Genomic DNA, 13,046 nt, shown 5'->3' with positions numbered 1-13,046 from the left:
CGAAGACCATATGTGACAATTTTGATTACAATTGGCCAAATCTTGTCAAAAGTACCAACAAAAACTTTTTCCTATGAAAGCCATTAATGCAGGGAATCCAGTGTGGCAAAAACTGATAATGTACCATGTGATTCTGAGCTCAGTTTCATTCGAGGAATCATTTGGCCCAATTTAATAAACTTTTTTTAATGATTTAATGAATTGTGGGGGCTACCATAGATTCCCAAGGCATAATATGAAGAACAATATTATGAATTAGAAGGAATAGAAACACAATGTGAGAGCTTCACTGCGTGTGACCCCTAAAAAAATGAACTGAATTATATATCCAACTTCTGCTGTGAGCCACCCCATCTTTTTGTAGAAACTTAAAATTATCCATTACTGCACCGTGTTTACTAAACCCTTTACATAATGTAAATTCCAAATGTAGCTGGTGGTTTGGAAACAGCTCTGTGAGGAAAAGAGAGAGCGGAAGAGAAATAAAGCAGAATTTGTTCCAGCAGCTCATAAAGATTCACAGGCAGCGGTGTTATAGGGCACCAATTAAGAATCTGTCTCTGCATTGGCAGTGGCATCTCCTCCAGCCATTACTCACTACTCTTCTGGTTCCAGTCTGTGAGCCTCAGCCCACAGCCTCTCATTCTGTCTTCCTCTGGATGAAACAAGTTCAACTCACGTCATTCAAACCCAAACAGGAAAATCCTCTTAGAATTCTTGCAGTACGCCCTGATGACAAACACAAAGAGCTTTCTTTATCGGGATAGCGTGTACAGTAGTCTGTCAAGTGGCGTCTGTCAAAGAAGACAGTGAGGTTTGGGTGGAAGAATGTGAAAAATGACTAGGTGGATGATTTATGTTTAAAAATAAATAGCAGCATCAGTGGTGTGGCGGAGAGGATGCAGTAATCCTGAGGTCAGTTGCCCACCATTATAATAATACAATACTGTTATTAACCAATCATCAGCAGTTTCCCTGCCATTGATTGACGTGTATACACAAGGATGGTCTCTAGATTGCTGCTGTAACAAAAAAATGCTGGGCTAAGTGAAGTGTCTGAAGGACTGCATTTGCTGTTTCAGCCACAGATTCCCTTAGGAATGAACATCAAATAGCATTCGAGGCAGAATGATGTTGACACATCCTGAAACCAAAGACTGTGAACCTCAGATTACTGATATTTCTTCTGAAAAGCCACTGCTGAGGTGCATATTGGACCAATGCTGCATACACAGCAAAGCTAAAGCACTAGCAACTCCTGAATTTATAATGTCGTGCTGTGAATGAAGTCAAATCAGCACCAACCTGGTTTGCTGGAATCTCTTGATTCAGCAGTTTGCAGGGAACTATAAGTGAAACCTTATATCATACTATCGGAAGACCTGTGCTGATAACCAAATGGACTGCCATCTATGTCATCTACAGTCAAAGTTGTAGTTTTCTGTTGTAGTTTGTCGAATGTTCAAAAAAAAGTCAGTTTGTCTGATTCTGATTTGTCTTGTGTTTCCACAGTGGCAATGTACAGAGAGCCATCCCTCCATGACTTGACAGAGTTCTCCCGCTCCGGCAGCGGCACGCCCACCAAGAGTCGGAGTGCCTCAGCTGTGCTCAACGGGGGTAAAGCCGTGAGCCAGAATGAGTCGACGTAGCCCGGTAGCTGAATCCAGGCCTGTGGCCGAACCACGAAACCTTACCTCCAGCAGAGCGTGAATCCAAGCAGACTTCTCACACCGATCAGCGGTTCAGGACTAGCTACGACAACTAACCACACACAAACACCAAGACATCATCAATAAAAAAAGAAAACACAGTTAGGTTCCATCCTAGTCAATCATTGTTTCTGTCTCAAACAGCATCAAAAGTAAGAGATTTAACAGCACATAAACCATTCTGGACTTAAAAAACAAATTAAAACATTTTCTTTCGGGCTTGACATTTATTTATTTATTACCTTGATCACTCTCTTCCAGTGATGATTGCGTACCACTTAGCTCATCGTTGTCTTATTTTATTTTTCTTAATTTCCTGCAAATAGTAACTTTTATTAGGTCATGTAGACACCAAGCACTCGTGCATCTGAAAGACAGGGACAGGAAGTTAGACATGTAGGCGTACAGGGCAGCCAGTGAAGGTGCTGGTCTACAAGGCTACAGTGGTACAGTGCAAGCCCTGATCTCTGTCTCATCCATGCTTCTGTGAATACAAAGCCTATAAACTCCCTGGTGTGGCACAGCCTAGAGCTGCTGGGACTGTGGCCAGCCAGACGGTAGCTCTCCTGCGTCCTAGTGCACACGCTCAGAGACTGAGCTCTCTAGCATGGGAAAATGAAGCCTATGTTCAGCTGACCTGAAATATAAGGGACAGTGTGGCTCTCTTGCAGTTTTTTTTTTCTTTTTTTCAGAGATGCCACAGCTGCACCTTGTTTTTTTTTTGTTTTTTTTGCTAATTTTCTGAATTAGCAGACCTTTTTATTTAATAACTGGTTTTGTTTGTCCCCTCTTGTTCTCTTCCCTTGTCATTGTTCAGTATTTGTATTTTTGTTGCCGTTTCATCATTGAAAGGGGTTCCAGCACACCAAAGACAGAATGAAAGAGTTTCCCTTTAAGCCGCTGAAAACCAAGCCAGTATAGAGGCAAAGCTGGAAAAAAAAAATTCATTGTACATTTTTTGATGAAAGAAAGCAAAGATTTTGCAGGAAAAAAAGGAACAGTGGACAAAGGAAGTGATTTTAAACACTTTGGAGTTGGCAGCGTGCTTGATGTTGTGCTTTTTGCTGATATGCTCGATGATCGAAGTATGAAACGATTACTCTATGTCCCCATTCCCTTCTGTTACCGCTGTGTTCACAATGTCTCCGTCTCTTGTCCTCGTGATCTGTTACTTCCCTCTGTGCTTGTGTCATACTTCGACACCCCCTCGCCATCCTTTTTTGTCAGCTTCTATTGACTGATAAAGTTCACCATAGGAATATGGTGCAAGCCCCTTCCCAGGATGCTTGTTATGTGTTTGAGTAACTTATTGTGGTGACAATATTTTCTATATTTAAAAAAAGAATACTGTGGACTTTTAGGTGGCTTAACATTTTATAGGACACGTCATATTTGTAAAAGTGAAAAAAACACACAAAAAAACATACAAAAACGAACATCTTCCCTTTCTTGCACAGGGCATGTACAAACACAATTATGTACAAAAAGGACCCTTTTTGTGGGCTACAGTATGTACTCTTCCCTTCAGCTACATAACTTCTTTCTGGTACATGCTTCTGGGAGGCTTTCTTTTCTTGGTTTCCTCCGGAGGTGGTTTGTATTAGGTGAACCTATCTGTTGCATGGGAGAAAGCAGGGAAATTCTGGTCTAGAGCTGCATGATGTAGGCTATGTGTATTAACCCATGTTGGATCATGTGTTCCAAACTACCAGGCTAAATCTGATAAAACAACATATACAGGCAGACATTGTGGCTGTCTGATAACTTCCAGTTGTTTATTATTTGTTGTATACACAAAAATGCACTGAATAAAATGTTTATATTAAGATATACTTTTAAAATGTGTCAGACTTTATTCTTTGTCCTATTAGTGGTCTTATTTATTCAACCGAGTCAGCCATCGCAATTAGAGAGAAAACTGGGTTCAGGGAATAAGTTTTTACTTGGCAGGATCTGTAATAATTGGTGGTGTAGATGGTAGGGAGGTGGGAATCATCTGTGCTGCATCCTAGTTTGAAAAAGCTTGTTCCCACGGGGAATCCCTGAACATACACTGATGCCCGGCAACTTTCCCATCTGTGGATGCCAATGTACTATATCACATAGAGGTGGGATATAACCATATAATTGCCTCAGAGTGGAGGCTGGTGGACAGGTCTGTAAGGCCCATTCTGTCTAATAAATCAATGCCTCCGAAGACTAGATACATGGAAATTGCTCTGCTGCAGTGACTCTTCCCTGTCTCCGTATCATTGTTGCCTTGGCTCAACAACACCACATAGTAGGTAAAATCACTTCCTTCCCAAAAGGCTGGCCCTGAGATTGGTTTTAGTAAAAATGTTGAAAATGTTCTCATAAGGGAAGAACTCACGAGTGGGCCAAGATCACATACCAAGACCCAACAGCCTCAGGAATCCATCTTAGTGAGGGAAACTTCAAGCTCAAATGTGTCTTTACTTAATTAAGCAAGTACCAAAAAAAGAAGAAAAAAACAACAATCCTATTTGATGGGTAAAATTAGAACACTTCAGCGCTATAGGGTCTTTGTAGGTGACATGAGGTAGTAATTACCTGGCGAGTCAGTGCTAAGAGAAGCTGTGAAAGACTGATCTGAATGATGCCATAACACTGCTTTAACCTACCAGGCTCTGTTAATAAGGTCAGCCCTCTCTCTCACTGTCTCTGTCATCACGGAAAGAAGCACTTTCTTTAATGAGGGGTTTTGTTCATGATCACTCTGCACAGTGCATGTCAGCAACGATAAGGGTAAAGGGTATCAAAATGTGAGAGAGAGAATACGCAACATAAAAAAAAGTCAGACTGACTGCTATTACTATTGCAGGGTGCAATGGGAAATGCAAGAATATGAATAGCAAAACAATAAAAGCCTAATTTAAGAAAATGCAAAAACTTATGTCAATGGATTAAAGTGGTAAAAACCTACTTTCGACAATGGCTGTAATTGTAATAAGATCACATTCATCATCAAAAACCTTACAGTACATAATGCCAATTTAGATATTTGCTAGCAGTGTACATTTACCACTTTATCTTTCTTAGTTGACAAAAGTTATGAACATAAGTTACGAGTCTGTGTGTATTTTGTGATCCAAGAAATCCAATAAGCACCATACTGTACAGCTGCACACATAAAATGCAGTTGGAAAGTTTAGATTTTCTCTCCAGAGAGCCACAAATGTGCAAAAAGACAGTTAGCATCTAGACCTGTGAACACTGATAAGGACCATGACAAAGAACACAGAACCATAAGGTGCAGTGCGATGGATAAAAGGTAGGTTGTTGTTCTGAATCTGACTTTGACAAATACAGTACTGTAGCTCACATATAGAATGAACTTCAAGTATCCTTAAACAGGCATAGAAATATATGAGCCAGTGAGTCATGTCATTATACAAAAGTGTAAGAGCAAAAGAGGCTGGTTGCTACAGCCTATTGTACAACTCTCTCTTATAGAGTAGGCATCAATTTGGTCCTTGGAGATTGCCTCATTACACCCATTGCCGGCAAAGACAGGAGAACTAATAGGCCCCTGTAATATAGGCCCTGATATGAGCTACTTCATCGTTCATGTAGTTTGACATCCCCCTACTCCCTTCATTTCCTTTTGCCCATCTCTAGACTCCATTCATTAGCATGGGACAGTCCAATTTATTAACTGAGGCTGCCTGCCGTCTTCAGAGATGGTGATGTGAGGAGCAGCCACTGTGCTCTCTTTATCTCTCTCTCTCTGACCAGTTATTCTGCCCTTCACTTGGTCAGACTAATGAGTCGTCATGAAGCCCCCCCCCCCAAAAAAAAGATCATATCAGATGCAAATCTTGATGGTGTCTCATGCACACAGACACATTGCCACTCACATGAACACACGTGTGAGGCAGATCTATTGCCACTCCAGTGTGTAAGGATTTGAGATCTTGAGCAAAAGCAGTCTGATATAATCTGTCACTAATCATACAGAGCTGATGGAGCTGTGATATGTGAGCACTGTGTACCTGTGAATGTTATAACTCATTACCCTTTATCACTGCCAGCACAGGCTGACTGGCTCCATTCCTCTCCCCCACCCAGCCTCCCTTCCTGTCTCTCTGTCTTTGTCATCTCCTTCACAAATGCACGGGTGCTTTGTTTTCATTTTCAGTGCATGTGTCATGGACAGAGATGACATGAATGCTTCTATAAACTGCTATGCCTTGAACGTCAAGGCTCATAAAATAATCTCTTTAATTATTTATTGTATCAATATTTAACAAATTATTCATCAAGATTTACATATCAGCAATTAAATATAAAGTTACAGCAAAGACACCATTATTAAAAATTGCCAAATCTACCAAGCACAATTTACAACCCCTTCACATGGCATATAAAATGTTTCTATTAAAGCAGAAGTGAGTGATATATTTGTGTTAATATAAGTCTTAAATAGTTATATCTTCCGACAGCAATCACTTACATAGAGTGTTTGGACTGAAACACGGGTCTCTCAGTCACTCTGCTCTGCTCTGAGCCGAAGAGAAAACATTTATCGTATCCTACAGTTTTTATCCAATGAGGAGAGAGAACGGCATGCAGGGCTGTGTGTGCAGCCAAGGAACGCCGTGAATGTGGCGATGTAGGGACGAGGACTGTTATGGTGCGTTCAAGGAAACTCGTATTTTTCCGACCGGTACCAGTTCGATCTGGTACGAGTTCACCGGTCGGAAGTTACGAGTGGCCGTTATAGTGACTTTCACCGGTAAAACAGGTCGGAAAAACACGAGTGGGTTGCCTGGAACGCTACAAAGTCGTAAGTTGTGACTTGAAGCTGTAATTTACGATTTCAAAAGCCTGCCTGGAACGCAGCATTAGCGAAAACGGCCGGATCACTCACTTCTGCTTTAATCATTAGACTCAACAGTTTTAAAGTCAAAGATGAAATTAAATCTCTGTATTGTTCATATTCTTTCCATGCCACTGGGATTTGGAGTTTTCCACCACTTTCAGTGCTGATGTTACAGTTGTGTCTTATTGCACTCTATGATCCTTTTTTTTTCTCCTTTTCTTTTTCCTAACAGTGTTGTCACAAGAGTTGCATTACACAGAAAACAATTTCCCACCTGCCAGTCAAGAAGTCACTGCATGAAATTATACTCATTATGAAACAAGCCAGACTCATTTGCTCCTTGCATTTTGCACACAATTTAACATACAGGAAACTGAATTAAGTGCAGCTACCAAGAAATATTGACGTTTGTACAACCTAAGACAACTAAATTTAATTGACAGGCTGACGCAGAAACCTCCTACGAGGGGCAGCTGCAGCTTTCATTTACTTCCCTTCCACTGGTCCCCCTCCTTTATCCATTGGTTGTAGACAATTTACCAGTCGTCTGGCTCTATACATTGATATGCTATTTTAAAAATTTAAATGAGGAAAAGGCAATGACATGTTTGGTCTGTTGGAACATGGAGCTTTACTGTCAATACCTACAGGTTCCAATTAAAATGAAAATTGGACTTTACTAAGACAAACAGCTGGGAGAAATTGCTATATGGCTCTTACACCCTGGAGACATGCACCAATAAAAAATCAGCCGGAGTAACAAAGAAAATGTGAGAGGAGAAAGAGATAGGATAGGAAGGCTTAACAGCAACCTAGACAGTAAGTGTTAGTAAATAGAGTTGAATATAAGACCTCCTAGGGGAGAAACAGGGAGAAATGAGTGACACCTAATAGTTTAGTCATTGTGTAAAATCAGTGCACAGCAAAAAATAAATAAAGAACAGGTGTAGGCTCACTAACATTCTGCATTCCTTCAGCTCATTCAAGAAAAAGCTGATGAAACTGAATGAAATACCCTGCAGCTAACCCTGTTTCGCTGGGCATCTCAGTACCTAACACCCGGGTCTCTAGGAGCCAAGAATCCAAATAGAGTTTACTCCCATTTGTTCCTCTAACAACCTCTCTTCCATCATCCTTCCTGTGAGCCCCCGGTTGGCACAGAAAATGCAGTAGCTTCATTCTCAACTGATTGCAGAGTGTCTCACACCTCTGCTTATCGAAGCTACCAGCACATCAGAGCACCAGGGACAGGCGGAAAAGATGGGAAAGACACGCTGTCCATAGAACGCATGTTGATAACATCTACCACAAATAGCATTGGACGTTACTGCTTCACCCATTAGAGGTGCAGTACAGCTGGGGTGTCACCTCCTGCTCATTCTTCAAGCTATAGTTGGATTTAATGTGCATTGTTTGTCAGAGAGGGTTAGGGTTAGAGATCAACCCACTTGTGATTATTGAAATAGAAACTTTTAAAAAAGGTAAGAAATCAGAACACGGAGTTTGTGAAAGTTTTGTCCTGTGTTGGCTCTGTATTCAAGCACATCACACTGGATTTGAAATTAAACACTTAATCCTTGATCTGACCGTAGTTACATTTTCATCAGATAAACAGCACATCAATTGTGGCCCTTTACATAATTAATTTATTTAAGAAAGTAATGCAGAAAACCATTCACAGTCAAGACATAGGTGTGTAACCTGTTACCTGTAATCTTCCTTGAGCCATGTTTTGACCCCAGTCTTCTTTAGCAAGGACACAACATACTTGGATGCACTGGGGGGGTCAGGTATTTTACTTACTGTAGGTGGTCAAAATCATTCCTCACTTGAGCAGTATTTAACACTTTGGATGTGTTGTTGTATAGGATAACTGGAATGCCACATTGGGACTATGTACAGTGTAGAGAGATTGTGAGTATTTCATAGTTCACTTATCTAGGCAAGGCAAGGCATCTTTATTTATATAGCGCATTTCATACCAAGGCAACTCAATGTGCTTTACATAAAGACAAATGCTCTCTTCCTCACTTCCTTACTGTCAGCAGGCTCAGCACTGCAACTGGCCCAGGGGTTGAGTTATTTTTGGTGCCAAAAGCACTGAACAAAAAAAATTATGACCCGATGAATAGTCAGGTGATGACATAACAGACGTCGAGACATGTCACTGTAAATCATAAAAGTCAATCTTGTGGTGGTGCTGCAGGAGGATCATCAAAGTCATTAGGCTTTGAGGAATCCTACTGTAAGTGTCTGTACAAAATGCAAATCCATCTTCCTAATTCCTGATGTCGAGATATTTCATAGAACATATAAAACGTGGTGTCACTGGTGTTGGGAGATGAAAATCACCAAAGTTAATGGAATTCAGTCTCTGGGAACCATGAATTTTAGGAAAGAAAATTCATATAAGCTCTAGGTATGCAAGACAAAAGGAACTGTCATTATTTAATTTCAATCAAATATGGTATGAAAATGTGTATCTTCTCCTTGTGCCTATGCAGACTCTTCCATGCAAAGTTGAAAGACATGCACACTAGTTTTACTGGCAACTCTTAATTCACCATAGGTATGAATGTGAGCATGTGAATTTGTCAATCTCTATTTGTTGGCCCTGTGATAGACTGGTGACCTGTCCAGGGTGTACCCTGGCCCTACGTCCCTCTGTCCACAACACCGCCTCAGATCAGCGTTATCCCCAATGGACGGACAGATGGATAGCATGAAAACATTGAAAAACCCACTGTCTTAATACTTCCTATAAACAGTATATGTGTCTGTGTCTTCAGGGAACAATGCTGTCAAAGACTAATAAAGATTGAGCCATCCTATTTCAAGTATCACTTTTCAAAAGAGGAAATCTCAGCTTTTTTGTTTTTGTTGGTAACCATTTCAACATCCACAGATGTTTCGCTAGACAGAGGAAAATGGCATCAGCATTACATAGTATTTTCACTGTATTAGATAACAGATTTAGACCACACGGTATAATGAATTACGCAAAAAACCCATTATTAAAAGCCCTTTGTCTGGTCTGAGTAACTTTTGCAAAAATCCTGTGATTACATTTTAATTCGCACACCTGTCAGTTCTGCTGTACATCTGGACCTTCAGGATGTTTTATCCTGGATCATATACGCAAAAGACCAGTCATGATGTCAAAGATTATATAAACAGAGTTATTAGACTGAAGGGGGAAAAAATCATTGGTGGATGTAGAGTTAGAACCAACCAATCAGTGATCTCTGTCTCAGGCAGGAAAGTCCGGTTAACACTATTATAATCCAGACAAGGAGATCAACCCATTACTTTAATGAACAGTCCCCAGTTAATAACATGGAGTAGAAGAGCAGCTTTGGACATGAATTATGAATAATGTAAAGAGGAAACAATGGATATTTTACCTTCTGTTTGTGGTTGCTGCATTGCAGGTTTTACTGTCTACATAGTGGCCCAGGGTTAGAGAGAAAAATAAAAGCGGATAACTGTTGTCTGTATGTATTGTTTTATGTAAACTCTGGACATGCTTGTCTTATCACTTGGAAAGGTGTTGAGGTGATGATGGGGGATATTCATATATTATACTACGGTTATTTTAACATCTAGTCTTACATGTTTTACCTACAGTAACTACTCAATCTCCATTTTGTCAGCTAAAGGTGCACTGTTGTATATAAGATGCATTTAGCAGCAAACTCTGTCTACTGTATAGGGATTAAAATGTGATTCTAAATTACGTGAAAAGCAATCAAGGATGCCTGTACACACCTATATGTTTTTGACCTGAGTAAAATTGCAGTATAATGAAATGTTTAGCTCTCTGAAAATATTCAAATGTGATATAAAAATAGAATAGATGCATGAAGAATGGAGGGGAATTGAAGTCAGATCTGCTGTACCACAGGAAAACAACAGTTGTGTGGGTGTTTTGCTTTTAGTAAAATAACAACGATCTTTCCATGATCAGTAAGTGATCAGTAAATGCCTCAAGTTACTTTTGCACAAAAATAACAAAATTGGAATAATATGGAGGCTAATACAGCCAAAAATATTCAACTATTGCTGTATTATACTGTGGTCTATTGGGGTTAAAGTCTAGAGAGAGTGTGTATCTCTGGTTCATTAATGATGCAGTTCTCCCTGAAGGATTATTAAATGTCAGTGAAATGTTGTCTGGCAAGAATTTCTTCCTCTTTGAATCCGAGGGACTGACACTAAAGCCTGATGTTAACTGCAGGGACGTTGGATTAACTTCCGTGCCAAAGACTTAATATTGTAGCTCTGTGAAACTATCTTGATGTGATTTCTTGGCAACAAATTGAATCGAAGGCAACTGGACTTGTATTTGTCAAGGAAGACGTTTCACCTCTTATCAAAGGGGCTTCATCAGTTCGCAACATATCGGTCTGACTAGTCCACTAGTCTTGGTCAGACTAGTGAGGACTAGTCAGACCGATGCGAGGCGAAACGTTGTGCCTTCAATTCAATTTGTTGCCCAGAGATAAGGATGACCTGGATGAATGAGAATATCCATAGACATCTTCATGTGATATGACATTATCTGTGATAGGCTGGTCTTTCAAGGGAATGAGAAATATGCTGTGTATCCAGCACTGAAGCAGAATTGGCCTATTGTTACGTGTGGTGCTTCTGTTTAGTATAGGTGTATAAACACAACTTTCTCTGTTCTGTTCCTTATGCACTTTGCCTTTTGTGAGTGATACGAGATATGGCAATGAAGAAGTGCAATAAGGTTAATATTGACTGAACTGGGGTGTAAGTGATTTTGAGACTTTGTGTGTCCTATATATTCAGTGCTAACTGCCAATTTACTTGGAGAAAACAAATAAGTGCCTGGGGCTGTATGGCTGTGAGTCATAAGAGAATAGGATCATAAACATTTAATCTACTTTAATATAGTTATATTTACTTTATATACTTTAATAATACATTTATGGCACCTTTTGAGTCATGTTTTTGAGATGTTTGTATGGACCTAATGTGTAGGCACTATGCACTGATCTTCTGTCTGACCTACCAACCATATTTCTTTTACTTTATTCTAAGTTGTTCAATTTTATATTCTCTACAGCTTGCAGCACCTACCTGCCACACTGCGATATAAATAAATGTCATCATCTCTCACAGACAGGGACATCACCAACTAATTTTGCCACTTGAAACCCTATTTGAAATTCTACTCATTCAGGAGATGTCCAAACAACCAGCATGAGTGTTATGCAACTGCAGTACATTTCAACAATGTTTCTGTTTTTTGATTTTGCAACATCTTTACCTGCTCCAACTGGATTTGCTTCAGTACTTTCAACCTCAATTTATTCAAATCTCATTCCTGCAAAGCAAAGTCATTCCCTCAGGACAAGAGGAAACACACTTGCTGTACTACTCATTTCCCTTTATCTGACTAACATACCCATGATATCATCTCAGTCACGATGAATCACCTCTTCAATTTAACATAATCAGCCACTCAAATTCTGAACAACACAATTCATATTTTCCACCACAGAGTGAAGAATACAATACTGTACATATTTCTTGGTATTACTGATTTTTGTTATCACATTCTCTTCATTTTCCATCAGAACACATTCTCCTCACATTCTTCCTTTCTACACTCTTCTTGTTAATAACCCCCCCATCTTTCTCTTTTTGCCGCATGTTTTCCCCCCTCCCTCCCGTCCGTCTCGCTCCTCCATTCTCTCCGCTGCCTGTTTCCATGAGCAGGAGGGAATCCCAACTCTTGCCTCACTGCAGCGGATGAGGTCAGGCATTACGTAACAGGGAGCGAACGAGCCAGACAACCAGCACTCACCTCTGTTAGCATGCAGTCCAGCAATCAGGCAGGCGGTGAGAGGCAGGCAGGGGCCGCATTCAATATTTATGAAGCCTCTGCAGCATAAATGCATTCTTCCCCTTCCCTGGCTGCAACAGTACAGTAGACTGCTAGGGAGAAATTCTGAGGTGATGCAGGAAGAAGAAGTCCTGGATGTCTTATACTGAAATAGTTTATTAGGCTCGATCGAGGAGAACAGAAGAGTCATCAACACAACATAATGCGTGATGCCACCTCAATTCTGAGAGCCAGACCACAAAGTTCAGACATCTAATGAGCTCTCAACTATAAACTCAGAGGGATTGACCTTTAGGGAAGTGAAATTCTTTAACATAGACAGCATGGCCGTGTGGGGAAAACATTTTGTCTCCAGTCCTCCATCATGCATCATCCACTCCTGCACCAATCTCCCCCCATCCCAACCACCACATAACAGTATATTTACAGGATACAAGAAACAAGAGAGCTTGTGGGAATATGAGAACTCAGATAACTGCCTGTCTGACCAGAAAATGTGTCTAGATCCAAGCAGACAGATGCGAGAGTGGATTTCTTCAGAATATCTAATAAAATCAGTGACTGACATCACATAATGAAATGTGAGGAAAATGAGGCAGGGAAAACGAGGAAAGAGGAT

At 40.3% G+C, this 13,046-nt stretch overlaps 1 protein-coding gene across 4 annotated transcripts in view; it reads left to right on the top strand.

The window, feature by feature from the left end:
* Positions 1-3,505, top strand: part of fgf13a (fibroblast growth factor 13a) — a 97,965-nt gene extending 94,460 nt beyond the window's left edge. For all 4 annotated transcript variants that reach the window (XM_083980577.1, XM_083980576.1, XM_083980578.1 and 1 more), the window contains one exon: positions 1,513-3,505. In XM_083980577.1, the coding sequence (XP_083836703.1) occupies positions 1,513-1,649 (137 nt within the window). In that variant the 3' untranslated portion in view covers positions 1,650-3,505. The remainder of the gene's footprint in view (positions 1-1,512) is intronic.
* The last annotated feature ends 9,541 nt before the right edge of the window (positions 3,506-13,046 follow it).

This window comes from Trachurus trachurus (assembly GCF_905171665.1).
Source record: "Trachurus trachurus genome assembly, chromosome: 10".
NCBI classification, from domain to species: Eukaryota; Metazoa; Chordata; class Actinopteri; order Carangiformes; family Carangidae; genus Trachurus; species Trachurus trachurus.
Note: the sequence above shows the minus strand (reverse complement) of the source record. Positions and strands in the feature narration are given on the sequence as shown.